The following is a 17,902-nucleotide window of genomic DNA, read 5'->3' on the forward strand; positions in this document are numbered from 1 at the left end:
GCTTTGCAACTCTCTGTGTGAAAGGTGCAACCTCCTGAATTCGCAGACTACTTCAGCTGCCGCTAATTAAAAACATAAGGGGCACCTCACACCCACTGTTGAAGAGAGGTTGTACCTCAACGTAGCTGGGAGAAAAACAGGTTGATTAATGTGAAGCCCCGTAGGGAGATATTTTGGATATGATCAAACTGTGGGTCTGTGCGTGACACAGTATAACATGAGCTGATCAGGAAAGAGAGTAAACCAGCCTAATATACACTGCTACTTTTCAGGACATTGGGGGGAAGAACTCCACCTTGTTTGTTTAAACAGAGGCTGGTAATGGAGTTGCTGGATAGCCTCCGTGCCTGCAGGGCAGCCAGGCCTGGAAGGCTCGTTGCTCCAGAGCAGCGAGAGGAAAACTCAGTCCTCACTGAGTTTGCAGCCTCTCAGCTTGCAAATCTTCAATGTGGGGTTCCACAGCTAGAGCCAAATGAGGCTGCATTAGTACTAGAGGGTGTAACAATGCTTTAATCTACTGTCTCCCACAAGGATTCTTAATGATCTCTGGTAGTTTACTCCACAGATTTTATAGGCTGTCTCCATTCCAAGCATCCTGCAGTCTGACCAGACAGTGATGTTTTTACATGATGGATAATGTCCATGAAAAAAAACATGAGTCCTATGAGTCTTGGGGAAAAAATGTTTCTTGAAAAAAAACTGTTGGAAAAGATGACTGTGGGTCAAGCTGAATTGAGAAAACTCCTACTGTTTCTAGGGTGTGCAATCGTACGCATAGAAACAGTTTCTTTAGCACTTCAGTTCAGCCTATATCAGAATTCAATACTAGACTTATAAATGTCAGTTGTTAGCAGGGCAACAGATGTAACTCCTCTCAGCTGATTAACATCCCTGACATCTGGAACAGAAGACAGAATAAACAGAGAAAAGAGAGGATTTCCTGTTAGGACTTGGCTTTTGGGTGCCAACCACCAAGCTGCAGCAACTCTGGCCTTGAGAGTGCCACCATTCCACCTTATAAACAGCCTTAGGGAAGCTGGTAATCAAAATATCGGACACTAAACACTGAATGCCTAGACAAAACCTCAGATATTTTCTGTATGCCTGCCTGATACCTGTTTGAATGCAGGAATCCTTGATGTCAAGAGCTTCACAATAGTCTCTTCAAGTCAGAGGACTAACTCCTCAGGCTTCCTGAATTGAAGACCTTTGATGATTTTCTTCTGTTCCTTTCAATGTTTAGGGTTAGGTGGAAACTAACTCTGTTGGGAATCAAGTAGTGTTTCTTTTAATTCTTCTAACCCCTAGAAAAGGACATCATTTATGCCTCCCACCTCTGGAACAAGTTGACCATACTTTGCAAGGAAATCGTGTGAAAAGGTTGCCATTGAGAGAGAGAGAAGGAAAGAGGGTTAAGAGGTTGATTTGATCAGAAACTCTGTGAAGGAGCCCTGAAGTATGTTCAGTTATCTGTATGTGGATGACCTAGGCTGTGGATTAGCCAGACCCCCCTGCTTTTTGTGCTAGTGGTGTGGCCCACGTGGTATAGCATGGTCTGCTCTTCATAGAAGGCTATGCCATACCCACTGCTGTTGAAAACTACCATGGCAATTTCTACAGATTTCTCAAACATGTATTGAGTCTATTTTATGTATGATTTGAACATGCCAATGCCCTTAACCTTTAGTGAGCTGATGGGGTGTAATGCTAAGCTTTACAGAACTGCACAATACACGTGATGGAAGGGGCCACAGAAAAGAGTGGGATCAGCAGGGCACTGGACTTCAGCTCTTTGTTTCATTGTCACCCAGGGTGTGCAGGCAGGTGCTGTGAACAGACTTTGGAACCTGTACATCCCATCCCCGTCCCTTACTTAGGCAGAACAAAAGGTCTGCTGGAGCCTACAGGACACATATGGGTGTTGTGAAAGCCTGTCCCCAGGGTCAGTTATTCTGGGGGGATTTCCAGCTAGTATTCAGTAGACTGTATGAATGAGGTTGTTTGAAGACACTCCAGTAACTTCTAATCTTTCAGGAATTTCATCAGTATTTTCCTAAGAAGGCATCAAGGGGGAAGGCTTTCTTATCTGTCCATGCAATCCTGCGGTGAAGCCTGATGTGCAAACTCAATATTACATGAGAAGAATGGCTTTGTTAACCATAGTATGGTGCAACAATTTGCCACATCAAATGGCACATGCAGAGCATGATTTCCTATGATCCCCTGATGTTTATTTCAAGCTTTCTGAAAGGGAGCCAAGGTAGGTGTCATGAGCCCAAAGTTTTCCTTATTTGTAACTAGCAATATCCCAAACACAAGGAATATATCTGTCTGGTGAGTGTGTCCATCTTTGCTCCTTCCTTTTGTATAGGGGCAGACTGCATGATCTTAGCATGTTCTAATTTTCCCAGAATTGCAGAAATAAAGAAAAGCTGAACATTATTTGCACATCTTGTTCTGGAACTAAATACTTTAAGCCTCATTTTCATTAAATCAATAAAAAGAAGTTAGATAGATGTTCTTGGATAAAGCCTGCTGTGTAGATAATGCTAAGTAGTCCTTTTTTTCCCCCCACCCCTACGGGCTATTAAAAAAGAGGAGAGATGATCTGGTTGGTACCACAATGTTTACAGCTCTTCTGGTCAGCAGCTCCCAGACAGCAATCAGTGCTGTCCCTTTGCACTGTCTCTCTGGCAAACTTCTTTACCAATATATCACTGTACTCATTCTCTGTGCATCACTAACATCCTTGCTACCTGACTGCAGCATAGACTTTCAGCTCTTTGGAGTAAAATATTTTTGTAGAGGTGCCAGAAGGAAAGGTGGAGGAGAAAAAGAAAAAAAAAAAACAGCTCTGCTACTGGAATCAGCTCTAAGAACACAAGTGTTGCACCAGGATGGTAACTGAAGCACAACACCAAAGTACATGAGCCCTTTTTCCAAGATGCCAGAGGGATCACAAGAAACTTATAATACACACTGAAGGTGTTATGATATTGTTGCACTGCCATCATATCTGTGGTTGAACTTAATCAGGGCTGAGGGCTCTGTTCCCTTTCTTTTGCTGTTGTTACACTGTACTTTGGCAATAGAAATACCTGGAATTAGATGTGAGCTCTCAGTGGCTGAAGAGATGTCTTCATTGATGTGGTACAAGGCCTGCACTAGAGGGGACTGAGGATTCTGCCAATGAAAGTGATGACAAGAGGGGGTGGTGATGCAAAATGGGCCCAGATGGTGCCAGCTGAGTCACAGATTTTGACTGAGTCACTAATTGGCACAGGAATCCCTCTTGGGGCTGGTGTTGAGGACAATGCCAAAGCCAAACGTAGGGCTTGAATCTTCACCCTTGTAATCAATGAAGGCTTTGCTGCCAAAGCTACTGCCCTAAACCTGTACTGTTAGCCTAAATACTCAGAGGTCAGCCTTACAACCTCATTGATCAAGGAAGTCTATAGGCCTAACCGCTGCATGTTGCCATACTGAGTGTGAACACCCGTCACAGTGGTGGGCACGAGCTCCGGCTAGGTGCATAAAACACCAAACATAGGCACCAGAGAGATGGAATATTGTCTACTGCCCTTTTTAGTTTCATTGTAATGCAACATTGTTCATTGGCAATCTCTGTGCAAAAACACAGAAATGACATTTTGAAGGTGCAAAAGATCTTTGGAGGATCTGTGAGTTTTCTCAGGCTCAGCACTGTGGAAGAGGACTTCAAGCCTCCATCATTAACTTGAATGTCAACCAGGAGGAGGTGCTTCTCAAGCCAAAACAGGCATGTAGAGAATTTGTGAGCTCACTGCCATAAGACGCAAATCTTTTAGACAAGTTCAGCAAGGAGGTTGTCCCCAAAAAGAGCATATACCTGCATCTGAAAAGTAAGTGTGCTGTGTAAAGGTAACTTCACATTTTGGAAATCAAGTTCCTTGCCTGGACTTGTGCAAGTACATTCTGTACTTGCAACAAAGACACTTCATCTGGAATACGAACATCTCTCTATGTCAGAATAACATTAAGGCACAGTGTTAAATCTGACAATCAGATTTAAAAGGCTTTTCTTGTTTCATTTTGTATGAGTATTATGCTGGTCACAACACAAGTGATAAAAGCCTACTATCAAATTAAAAATAACGTATTTTTCTAAAAATGTTTGTAGCTGTGTTATAACTAACACTTCGAGTTCTCAGAACTACAGTGTTAAAACAATCCAGTTTGCATTATGCCTTTGATGACATTTGATTATTTGTGTTTCTTTCCAGTTGAACAGTATTAAAAGATTAGTATTTTTCCCTTCTATATTTTCAATAATTAGTGTTTGAACTATTTCCTCATTTCAGCTTTGTTCACTAGTAACTGGCTGTAATTGAGCTGAGCTATAAGGAATTATTATTACTATTTTTTAAATTCATCCAAGTTTAAAAAAAGAAAAAAAAAAGACTGGAAGCATTTCTTTACCGCTTAATTATGTGTATTTTAAGCTCCAGTCGAGCTGATAATGTTGTTTAAAAACTTCTCTCTACTAAGGAAGTTACAAATATAGCCTGAACTGATATAATGAAAGCGACTCCAGAACAGCTCATTCTTTCCTTCTTAAAAGGACCTTTTGTGTTGACAACACTGAGTGTTCTGACCACCTTGTGGTTTCCCCCCATGACTCCATGAACTGCCCCACAGAACTATAACATGAGGTAAGGACAACAGAATTTCAACTTTAACTTGTATGCTATGCGTGTTTATATCAGCCTACGTTCACCAATTCATCCACAGGACACATTTTTTGGTTAAACATAATAACTGTTCTCTGACAATGACCAACAGCAATTTGGAGTAATTGTAGCTATGTGGTACTCAACCAAGTTATTCAGGGATGTCCTTCTTCAAATTACAACAGTGTGAGGAAGCTTTCAGCTGAGAACAGTGCATTTCAGCACTACCTCATGTCCGCCCTCAGAAAGCTTCCCTCTCATCTGCAACTGAAGTGGCGCTATCCTCATTTTCGTATGTATAAAAAGGGGCACAGAAGAGTTCAGTTACCTGCCTGACGTCTGCAATAGCACTCAAAAGTACCCTCACCTCACCACCATACTCACCTCTCTCCTTGTTACCAGCAGACTCAACAGCTCCTCCATAGAAGTGCTTAAGAAAGCTACACTAATAGAGCATTAAGAATATGGAATAACCTATCTACCATTAAAGGAGCCCTGTCAAATTAAAGTCTACCTAAGAATACTTTAAGGTTTCATGCCTGAGGGGCTCTGCCTTCACTAAACATAAGCTTTCTACGACATCCATTCTCCACTCCTAAGAGTCTGTGGTTAAAATAATTTGAACAATGCTACACATACTGCTCATAACCAACAACTAATGGGTCTCCCCAAGCTAGCTATTTCACTCTTTGACAGTGACTTTCTTTAACCTAGATGACGAATATAGATTCAATGGTAAGCCACTGTTGAGATCATTCCAGAGATTGCATTTGAATAATCGCAGTGTGAGCCAAATACAAAGAAAAAATAAAGAAACAAAAACTCCAAAGCCCACAATGCCACTAACACAAGGGCTGGACAGTGATCAGTACCTAGATAGATATTCATTAAGATGAACATAAAGACCTTGTTTGGTTAAAAAATTGCCTACCTGTAAGGAGAATATGGGTCAAAGCATGTCTTGGTGACTTCTGTTATCTCCGGGTTACAGCATTCCCCGCCGTCAAAGTTGTATCTCTCATAATTACAATCCATGTCACACACACCATTCTGCTTCTTCTTGTTGAAGAGTGTGTGGCGTACGTGTCGACAGTCCCCTCCGTCATACCCGGTCAAGGTGTGGTTGCACTCAGGATCACAGTTCTCGTCTCCAATCTTGCTGATGTCGCAGTTAGCCAGGATGAGCCGGTGACGAAGGGAAGAGTTCTTCACCTCCAGCACCTCTAGCTCCCAAGTGATATTGTAGCGGCTGAAAGCCTCATTTAAGTGCTGATGCTGGAACTCAATCTGCTGCTGGCTGACAGTGGGGTTCTGGTGCTTGTCATCGTACAGATTTACTACACGGTACCGAACGACCTTGTTGCGGCGGAAGCTTGGGAGCTTGTTGTAGCTAGCGATTACATCTATGTTGTCACAGACTGTCTGTCCACAGAGAGGAGGGTCTAAGCTGGTATCCAGCAAATAGCCATGATGATAGCTGAACTTGCTCTGAGGACTGCTGCCATCCTTCATGGGAGACCAGGTGTTTTTCACATTCAGTAAACTGTCTTGAAGAACTAGCTGAGGTAGAGGCGTGTCTTGTCTGTGAATTGCCTGGCCCATGTCCAACAAGATGTCCTTCTGAGACCGGGCTGTCCTCCAGAGGCTGAAGTGCTCTACATAACCGCGATAGTTCTGGTTCAGGGCATTTCCTCCAACCATGAGCACCTTGCACTTCAAGGTCAGAAGACTGAAGATGCTGCCCACTTGCTCTCCACTTGTGGCCACCTGGGCACCATTGACATAGAGTTTCATCAAGTGCCCATCATATGTGGCAGCCAGATGCACCCACTGGTTGGGGAGGTAGCTGCGATGTGCTGCAATGGTGGTAACTTTGCGAGCACGATCCGTCTTCAGAGAGAAGAAATAGCGGGGGTCTCTATTCCCCTGGTCACTGACGGTGTTAATCCCCAGGACCCATCCTCGGTCACGAGAGGTGTAAGAACATTTGTCATATAGTCCTATGTGCCCCCAAAAAAGAAATATGAATAAATAAGGGTGACAAAACAATAATGTAATTAGCCTTTAAATTTTATGAATCTCTCTCTCCATATATATACACACACTCACACATATAGATGCATATATATAATATATATGTGTAGACATATATGTTTATATGTATGCCTCTATAGGTTAGAAAGCTGGTGTACAAGAAAGACATTAAACCATCTAGCACATGCCTGGGAGGTCACGTAAGACTTGCTACTAAAGGTCAAGATCTGCCAGTGTTGTGTATGAATGGGATTCCCCTACCCTGACCAAAGACCAAAACCCTTTTGCAAATTCCTATCAGTAGAAAGTTGTACTGCATATTCCTTCTTCCTTTCACTTGAACTGTACAGCACTGGTTTCAAATAAGCACAGTTTCAAGAAGCATTCTTGCTGACCATTTCTCTCACCTCGCTCATACCTCATATGCCTGAACCTTGCATCTAATAAGGCCCAGAGGAGAAATAAGTATGAAATCTAACTACTGCACAATATAAGAAATGCTGAGCAGCTGGAATGCTCTTGGTAGGATCAAGCACCCAAATCTGACAGAGACTGAATGGGATGTGATCAGTCCCCTTCAGGCTGCCGTCAACTCAAAGCCAGTAAAAACTGTCCAAGAAAAGATGTACACTGTTATCCCGGACATGCTAAATAAAGTATATACCAGACCAGGAAAGCACAAGAAAAACACATAGACATATGCACATGTTCAAAAATAATTCTTATCCCTTACATATACATTTAATAACAATTTGGTGCACCACAGAGAATAAATACTACTGATTTCTCCCATAAAGTGCAGATCCACACCTAAAGCTCTCTCAGTCAGGTCTCCAGACAGTTCTGAGCAGTAGGAAGAGCTCACTCCTTTACCAGTTTGAAATATGAGGCTTGATGAGTTAAAGACATACATTTCCTTCTCTCAGGTCTTAATGGCCAAGGGCTGCAGCTAGACCTCTCGACTGAAAAAATTATTTTTTCAGTCGAGCCTTCAGCACCAAATGGCCTTTCTACTATCAGCGCATAGAAAATAAGCCTTCCCCCAGCCTTCACTTCCAAAAGCCTAACTGAAAATCATAAATCTCTGACAGTTCAGTCTTCATGAAAAGACTAAATATCCCCTTACCTCACCCTTGCACCCTAACCCTCCCAGCACTACAACCGAATAACATCTTCTGCTTCTGACTAAGTTGCTCAACAGCCATCTGTTAACAATCACTCATTAACAGTGCAGTCTTGTCTAGTATCAACAGAGCAAAGGTTACAGGAGCATTCACTGTATTTTTCCTCCCCTCTCCCAGCACCTACCTTCCCCCTTTCCTCACACCCTTCTCCTCTCCTCCTCCTCCCCCCACAAAAAAGTCTTCTGATGGGAAAGTTGAAAAATTTTAAACAGGCCTTTTTTCTGCATGCTGGTATTTTGCTAGGGACTCTAAGCTCCCCCCTTTCCTGTTTCCTTTGGAAGAGAGATCCCAGGGTTCGGAAGGTAATGTGTTTATTCATCTGTAGGGCGCACTCGGTTCAAAACCTTTTCAAGACCAGCTTCTAGTTTATATTGCTACTTCTGATCACAAGAAGGAGAGGAGGAGAAATAGGGAAGGAAAAAACAAATATGCTAAACAAATGACTTGCCATTCCAGCTGGGATAGATATTTACCTGAGAAATTAATGATATGAAAGTCAAAGCTACCGATGATATTGTGGAGCCAGAGATCTCCTAGTTTTCTTACTTTCCTTTATAGAACAAATACATTTATAAGCTTTCATTTTCAGACATAGGAGAGCCCATAATTGTCTATGTTTTTATAAGTCTCAAATTAAGGTATTGCTCAGCGATAGTAAGTGCATGATACCTTAACGAATGAGAAGAAAACCAGCAAGACAAGACTCTTCCAAATGAGCTACTTTTAAAAAAAGTCATAAAAATGAGACATAAAAAGTTGCCCTCCCAGTGTAGCAAGGAATCTCTAGAACTATGGAAGAAGGGAAACTGTTGCCACTGAATGTGAAGAGAAATCTGGGGCTTTGACAGTAGAGATACAAGTTTTCCTCCTCTGTGAGACAGACTTCTACTGATTCCCCCCCCCACACACTGCCCCTAAAAGAATATTTAGAAATGCTCTGCATAGAGGTATAGCATCCATACAGTCGAAGGTGAGGAAACAGGATGCTGCAAAATATCCTCGTTTGGAAAATTAAAATTTGGTGGGAGTGCATTCTGTAAAGCGAATAGCTGTTTCAAGAAATCTTTTTGTTCCCGGTGTAGGAAGTACTGAGGAGAAGAAGTAAAAACATGTCATATAAAAGAAACCTGGTATGAAACAAAACAACTTCCCCTCAAAGGAGGCCTTTTTATAGGTAGACTATGATCTCCCCTTATTGTAGTAAGATCATTTGAGCTGGTCAGATATTTGTTACCAGAGTTGCTGGCTGCTAGGAACGCCAACCTGGTGAAACAAGAAAAAAAAGATGTGGTGTGGAAATGTCCTAGTCCTAACAAATCTCTCAGAGAGGCTGAGGGTCTTCAGCACAGCTGGGGGACCCCCCCCCAGGACTGCCATGACTGTTTTGAGCTCTAGTATAGAAGTTAACCCTTTGTTGTCATGCTCTCACCATCTCCTGACACCTTTGCAGCCTAGCATCCAACTCCTGTAGGCCTGAAGGCCCCAGGGAAAATGCACGTGCAATAGCTGCTCCACCTGCTTCTTAAGGTGCCCGAGATCCCTGCTGTCAAACAGAGGGTCTGGAAGCCTTGGAACAGGCTTCTGGGGTCTCCAGTTCTGAGGAAGTCGACCATACTGCCTTTAAGGGTCAAGTTTTTGGCTTTTTGTACTGGCCAGGCTTGGAATTATTCCCTCAAAGAACTAATAAATTATTGTGCAATGGAAATTCAGTTTCCTAGCCAGCATTAAAGAATATCTTCCTCTTTCTCTGAAGTGCTGCATGATGCTAGTGATTGACCTCAGCTGAACAGATGGAGCTGCTGGAGGAATACTACAGAATAGTAGCAATCCTCCCTTGCCTTTGAGCTTTTAAACCCTGATGTGATGCAACGTGTCTTGAGGTTGGCTCAAACAGCTGCCATCAATTCAAGATTTACAGGGAGCCAAAGGAGGGCAGGAAAAAAAAAAAAAAAAACAGTGACAATAGGAACACTACCGAACATGCCAGTATGAAAGCTGCTGAACTAAAACAGTCTACTATTCCAGTTTCTTACATTTTCTAGTTTAGGGCAAAGGTCATTACTGAATCCATATGTCACCTACAATATTCTTTTCTCAAACTTTTACTATTACAGACATCCAACTCTTGATGAAAAGATGGATTGAACACAATTCCCTCAGCAGCACGACTTGTTTTATTTTTGAGAGAAAGGAAAAGAGCAAGAAAAGGTTTGATAAGACTCTCATACTCCCTATAACTTGCAGAGTCGTACCAGCTCTTTATGACCTTCTTTTGCTTGTACCCTGCACCTACTTTCCCAATCCTTCACTTACTTTTGGCTTTAGACTAAGAAACCTCCGGGTAAGGAAGGGTCACTCCTCCATTTTGTCCCCAGCACAATGAAACTAATTTTAATTGGGGCTTTGGATGTCATATTATAAGAATTCATTATTTCTTCTATGACAACTAATAAGAGCAAAGCCATCGGAGTAGGGACATGCGAAATGATTGTCAGAACTTCTGAAAACTGAATGATTTGTTGTTTTTACAATTTATTTCAATTTAGTAAAAGGTTCCATAGCCATGAGTTATTTCTTTGACATAATTAAGAACACTCTATACAACAGGAGGCTTCTTTTCCCCCTAACAAAGCTGTTTTGGCACAAAATCACCCTTCACAATGGTTGACACTCCAAATTTTAAAATTTAGTTCTGACCACAACCAACAGTCACATGAAAAACATAGCGTTTAGATTGTCATTTACACTGAGAATTCTTTACAATAATGTGGTACAGGACATTTTTAGCTACTTAACGTCCCTTTACAAACCAAAAGTGGTGTAAAGAGGCCTCATGTTAAATGAGGCTCAGGCCAATGACTGCAAAACCACAATTTGGCGAATATGCCTGACGCTTCTGAGCCAAGAAATGGTGCGAAATAAAGCTGATGTTTGTTTTCTCCACAGCAATTAGATTGAAAAAATATGTAGAAGTTTCATACAGCAGCAAAAAGTTTTCCTCACTTCTGCTTGCCTTGAGTTGCTAGAAAGGGATGGAGCTACAGCTGAGAAGAATGATGACAGCCTTTCGAAATCCTTAGTCCAGACTTTTCCCTCCCCCTAAAAGCCCCTTTCCTGATGCCCAAGGAATTAAAAAATAATTTTATCTCTTATTGAAAAAGAAGAGGCACTAGTTCAGCTTTCCAGTAAGAGTCACTGGTAACCTTCCTTCCTCACAAAGAAATGAGTCACTTTTCAGACAACCCTGGAGAAGTGCACCAACAGAGTAAAATGGTGCGTTAATGTATGCTTAGCCAAAGAGTGATTTGATGGCCCAAGAGGTTCCTTCTGGCGCCTTCTAAGTCAGGTTCCTTATGGGAAAAGTAAATTCCTAGGCATCAAAATAGTGAGGACAGCTGGAAAATCAAACCCCAAAGGCCCAATGCCAAAAGCCAAATATGGTAAACCAGAAATATAGTGTCTCTCTTTTTTAACAAGGAAAATCTCATAATTACTTTTAAGACAAGACCATTAGTTTTTTTGGCTACAGACCCACAACTGCTCCAGGGTATCACTGTTCATCATACCTGACCTCTTTCAGGAGGGTCTAACCAAGGCCAAGATATGATTTATGTCCCATTTTGTTCTCAGGACTTAGATGGGGACTTAAAGAGAGCTGCATCCTTGCATGGGCTCTGTGCACTGGACAGCATTTGGCAGTAGCATCAGCTGCTCCTGAGCAAGGACGCAAGGCATTGCTGTAACCATGCTCATGATGCTGAGATTGACAGAGACGTTTATTAGGAGCAGCCACGGAGGAACGAGAACTCACAACGAGAGGCTGTAGCCACTGGAGTCATACATAAGCAGCACTCTCTGTGGGCAGAGTTTGAAAGAAGAGAGGCCGAAGCTGCCCTTGCAAGCTGCTGTAATCCATTTTAATATTATCAATAACAGACTCCAGGCCTCTCTCAGTTACAGCATGCGCTGTTTCTTGCGTCTTGTTAAGAGCAATCTTCCCGGTAATCAGCCCAGCCATGGAATTACCTAAGAATTTAATTCTCTATTCAGAGAGTTTCCCTGCTTTGCTGAGCAACAGGAAGCAAAAGAGAAGGACTTGTTATGCTTTCCTTCTCAGGAGCTGAGAGGTTGGGGGAAGGGGAAGAAGGAGGTCAGTTTGAGTCTGAACACATCAGGTGTGCTGCGGAGCCTGTCACAACCTTGCAAGGCAGAAGGGAAATCAGTACCCTGCACTTCTGAAAGTTGGTTGTGCCTGTTTTGCTGGGAGACTACAACCAGAGGTGACAGGACTCAGTTATGAAAGGGGAATTTAGGTCAACAATCAAAGCTGCAGTCAGGGGGCCCAAGAACAGGGAGCTAAAGGTTGGGGCTGTTTTTTTTTCTTTAGCATGCTTTAATCGTTTAGTATCAAAGCACAAAGGAACGCTTGAAAGAGCAAATATTCTGCAGGAACCTATAGAAAGCTTTTATCTGTCCAGAGGAAAATAATTAAAACCGACAGATTTGGGTTAAGTATCCCCATGTTCCATGCAATTGGATAAGTCAGCGAAGATCCACTGGAGCAGTTCTTGAGTTCTGCACTGGATATTTCATGGTATGACGTTGAACCCAACATAGTTTTACAAAGGGGAGAAATAATCTCTCCTTTCCTTTGCTGTGCTTCTCCCAGCCCCCACTTCCTTCCACAATAGTTAAATAATTCAAAGTCCAGAGTACTTAAGGCAACATCTCTGTCTATACCATTTACTACACAGCTAAGAGGCCTCTTGAGGTCTCCCCCTGAGACAAGGAGTGGCTCAAGCAAACCACCTGAGACTTGCTCAGGTGGCAATATACTATTTAAGTGAGGAAAAAGGGGATGTTTGCTGCTACTATCAATCTAGCTGAATTCAGACCAGATATTATCATTTACAAGCAACGCAACAGGATTGAGATTCAAGACAGAAAGACAAGATTCTTTTCATTTTGACATAAAAGGCAAGATCTTTATCCTGTAGAAATACAGAGCCTAATATCACTATGCCTATCTAAAGCTGAGAATTTGGCCTACGGCTCCCTACAATGTCAAAATTTTATATCACTACCATTTAGCATTAAATTAAACATATATTCTGTATAGTTTCTCAGATTCCCAGTAACTCGTGCTCAATGAGATACCTTGAAGCCTGCAAGCAGGGAGGTGAGAATGGCTAAAATAACAAAACATGAATTTGTAGTGGCTGGTTAGTTATGAATATTACATAAATCCTTCCTTTCTGATAACAAAATCATGTAGGCTGTAACAGAGCAGCCACTGGCATGGACAATCATATTAGTGACACTCCACTGAGCCTATTGTGAGACTATACCCGCTAACAGTATGTAGAAGCCTACTGCAAACAGAGTGGGTAGGCTGGGGTTAGTGAGAAATTATTACACTGCGAGGGATTTTAAGGAGCAAGTGAACATACAACGCTGCATAATCAGATGGCACAAAAGAGTGAGCTTTAGTCCTTGCAGTACTACAGCAGGGTCATCTTTTGACTAGGTATTGCTTTTGCAAGGGCTCCTTTGTATACAGTATCAGCGTAAACAAGTATTAGTGGGAAGGTTTGCTTCTTATCTGGATCTCCCTGAGCATTTCACAATAAAGCTGCAGAACCAGTGGAGACTGGTACTTGGTTAACAAACTGCGGCTGTTTATGATCTAATAACTAGGTTTGGGGAGGCTTTTACATGGACAGCAAAAAGCGCATCCGTAGCAAGGGTCAAACTTCAAGTCCCTGCTATAAAGTCTGGGAGCACAAGAACACTCCAGAAAACTAGGGTAAGGATTTTCTATATAACTGCAAAACAATTCATTTCTCCTACTTTGTTCTCAGGAACAACTGAATATTTTTGGTATTTTTGGCTGAAACTTGGAAAACCAGTATGTGTCCATATTTTTAGAGATGATCATGAGGTATGCACACACAGAGACAGCATGAAGATAGCACAGGCAGTCTTCATTTGGCTGCCACTTAACTTCTAAGTGATAACTCTGCATTCATCAGCATGTCCCTTTGGGGAATCACTGCTGTATGTCATAAATATGAGAGGTTTTTCATCAAGTTTTATTCAGAGAAGAATTCAGATTGGGGACTGCCAGTTTTAGACGTTCTAGTGTGGCCCATTGACGATAAAGCAGGTGTTTATGAAAGCCCAGATATCCTTCAAGATATCCTTTAAAACAGTGGGAATGAAGAGCCTTCAGGAGGTTTTTTGGTTTGGCTAAAAGGGCCAAATACCTGAACACCTCTCAGCTTCGAACCTTATCTATGCTTACTGATCAGCAGAACCAGGTTACGAATTAACCTTTCCATTGCAGCCCATCCAGTGTATTCATCTTTACAGAAAGCCAGCATGAACATCATTTTCACTTTAAAAGCAAATGTTGCAAAGCACATGAATACATATCAAGGGGCATGCATGAAGGCAATCATCCATCTTTCAGAGATGTACACACAAGTAACACGCGATAAGCAGCCTACACAAGCTTACAGAAAGGGACATAAATACAAAGGCACAATAGCAGAAGGGATGCTCAACGCACACAGACAAATGCACTCAAGAATTCAGGAACATGCTTGGTGGAACGTACGTTGCCTCTGCTTCCACACTTCTGCCTCCCTGCACTCTTACGCAGATACTAATTAACTATCAAAGCCCTACTGAGAAATTATTTACTTTTGTGCATGCTAACTCAAGACTGACTTTCCTCTCTTTTCTAGGAGTTAATGCCTGAGAGCAAACACAGAGAGTATCTTCTATGGAAGGGCCAAACACCTAAGTACCACAGCTTCCAGGCAATCCAAATAATAAAGTGGTATTCCTGGGCTCCTTTTAGAAAACAGCAGAGAGAATTGATCATAAACTGGGTCAAGATAGGTCAGTGTACCTCAGAGCAGATCAGATGGCCAGAGCATCCCTGGAGGAAATGTTCTCCTGGAAGGATTATTAGGGGCACATCTGTGCCATCAGATGACTGTATACAATACCCATCAGCTCATTGGGAGTTCAATATGGCATTTCCTTTCAAAATGTGCTTTGTGCCTGACGAGCACTGAAAGTAAATCAGCTCCAACAGTGGCCATGCCTGTAGCTGCACTGGAGAAAGGCCAGACATCCTGCCCTCTGGAACCCTCTGGTTGGCCAGAAATGCAGACCAGTGAGAAGGGGAGGTCTACGCACGAGGTTGGCTGTGGTGCGAATCAAAATACGTAGCAAGGCCTGAAAGTGGATGGGGTGAACAATGACAACACAACTTGTTTTGCTTTTTGAATTCCCTTGTCACTGACCTTTGCAGCAGCTTTAGGGCAGCCCTGGAGACAGCTGAGCAGTTACTGCTCCCAGCTGCAGAGAGGAGAGTTTTTACACCATTGCACAATGCGTGTGTGCTTGGCGGGGAGGTTAGGGCTAGAGAACAAAGAAGGAAATCTAATGGCACCTAAACCAAATGTAATGATCAATGAGGGAGTGGGAAGAGGACCTGGGGAGGGGGGAGAACCTGACAACCTTTCCAGGATCAGACAGATGGCCAACATGCACATCATTACCAAAAATAAAAATAAAAATAAAATCCATGAATGCAGACTAAGGCACCCTGTGAGAAGACTGTAAAAATCACATCATGATAGCTTAGATTTGTCTTTGTAATTGAGGGGCATTTGCACATGAAACAGTTCTGGCTATTTAACTGGATTTTGAGAACATTCTTGGGTAGGTACTTTGCGAGAGCAAAACTGAGTACTCCCAGTGCGTTTACACTGATTTATACCATGCAAGGTCTTGGCCTCTGTGAGAATTAAATATCTTATTGCAAAAACATCTTAGATCTTATCCAGACTCAAATATCTTATTGCATCTGGCTTTCCCATAAGACTGTATCTTTTCTATAATAATAGAAGCAACTGAGGAATATACCAACTTTAAAAGAAACGTCTTAAATCCAACACACAAAACAGCATGCAATAACAGCAGACAGAATGGAGCTGATCGTGCCTGTTTTCCTGCTGTCACTTTTGAAAGGGATCCTGGCCTTCTCTAATCATGACTATTTCATGCCTCAAATTCCCCACTCCATACTTGCATGCAAGTTCCAAACCCATACACAAACCACAGAGAAATTTCTGCTTTCTAGGAAACATCCTGCTGAAAAAAACTTGCCTCTCTAACATGATATAACTACTATAGTATACATTCCTGATAGGCTATAGTCACCACATACGAACTTAAGTATATAATTTTAGAGCTCCATTTTTCTGCTCAGTTTGAATCCTATTTCATTTGTTTATGTATGATTTTCCTCCTGGAAATACCTGTATTTCTGTAAGTACAAATACCAGTGATCACTTGATTTGCAAGCGCAAATAAATAGACATCTAAAAGAAAACTCTAACACAGATTCGTGCAAAGGATTGGAACTGCACAGAAACAAAATCACACCTGCTAAACCAAAGGCTGTAGCTGAAAATTCAGTCTTTAGTTCTTAAAGGACAAGATGGGACAGTGATGGGCAAACCTCCAAAAGGTCATAATTCTAGTTCACTTTCCATAAGCATTGCCAAAGTCAAATGCTTCTCAAAAGTAATTGACCTTCTCAAGTCTGCAGAACCGGGAGAAAAATGTAAAAGAAACAAGCTACCTTGGAAGATTTTTGGCAATACAAGTGTTTAGCTGAGCAGCAGGAAATATCATATGTTCAACCTTTCTTATGTTATTTCAGCCCTTCCACTTTTGGTTAAATCTGGAACCAAAGAAAAGACGACTAACAAAACAGTACAAACATGTACTACTTTCTCTATACATATGCATATGTACACATGTGCACATGGAGCAGAGGCAGCAGACTGGAACATTTTGAGCCTTTGGCTTAAATCTGAATTTTCAAGAAAGGTCTCCAGCTGGAGATGGCTCAGATGAAATGAAATCCTATCTCAAAATGCTAATTACTTTCATTAGATCTTTGCTCCATTCTCTGTGTTTGCAACTTGGCCAAGGTCACAGGAATAGGCCATTTTAGTATCCAGTCTCCATAACCTTCTGGACTGCTGTTCTGCCCTGAGTCTGTGAGGCAGACCACCCAGTGAGGAGCCGACAAGCAGAAGTCACCCCAAGCTTATTCTCTGCTTTCCCATTTGCTTCTTTGTTTTTGATAGATGTCTTCTGCATTAACTTCACAGTCCTGACATTGTCAATGTCCAGCTTGTAGCAGGAGACCTTGAATTTGCTCCCTGAAGGTCATATTCTGGAGGCAAATTCTTGGCCTTTCAGTCTTGTTCTTCAGATAAGCACACTAGTCTTGGTGGCAGTGAATGGGCAAAGTCAAGCCACTGCTGAGGAAAACCTTCAGGGTAACTGTGAAAAAGCCTTCTAAATAAGATCAGCAACATCATATGAGACACTGAGCCTGATAGTTTAACAAAAGTGATACCTAGGAGTCCCAACAAAGAGCTAGAAATGTTATGGTGACTACAAATATCCTGCCAGTGTCAGGAAGAACCCATAGAAACACTGGAAAATTAAAGGATTTGAAGTCAGCATTCTAGTGCTACCTGTACTTTACTGTTCGGGTTTAATTATTTTTTTGCAGTAGTAGCTGAAAACTCCCAAAGTGATCTGACATTAAAAGTACTCAGTACAATATGGTGAGAACTGAATTAATCCCTCTTTGAACAAGAACTTGTGATTTAGAAAAACACTGAATTATGATTTAAAAGTTGCTGGTGAGGGACAGTCCACCATTATACTTGGAAAGTTTTTTCAGTGAATAATTACTCTCACGGCTAAAAAAAAAAATGCATGTCCTCTTTCTGTTCTGAAGGGCTTTGCTTCCATATGTATCCACTGGATTTACTTATATCCTCTATTATTAGATTTCTAGACTCCAATTATCAGATTAATGTTCCCCAAACATGTATTGAAAGATCATAACTGTCAAGTCACCTCTTAATCTTC

At 41.8% G+C, this 17,902-nt stretch overlaps 1 protein-coding gene across 1 annotated transcript in view; it reads right to left on the reverse strand.

The window, feature by feature from the left end:
* Positions 1-17,902, reverse strand: part of PAPPA (pappalysin 1) — a 187,821-nt gene that overhangs the window by 153,990 nt on the left and 15,929 nt on the right. The window contains exon 2 of the mRNA XM_009668174.2: positions 5,641-6,709. Within this exon, the coding sequence (XP_009666469.1) occupies positions 5,641-6,709 (1,069 nt within the window). The remainder of the gene's footprint in view (positions 1-5,640; positions 6,710-17,902) is intronic.

The sequence above is a fragment of the Struthio camelus genome, chromosome 20 (assembly GCF_040807025.1).
Source record: "Struthio camelus isolate bStrCam1 chromosome 20, bStrCam1.hap1, whole genome shotgun sequence".
In the NCBI taxonomy this organism is placed as follows: Eukaryota; Metazoa; Chordata; class Aves; order Struthioniformes; family Struthionidae; genus Struthio; species Struthio camelus.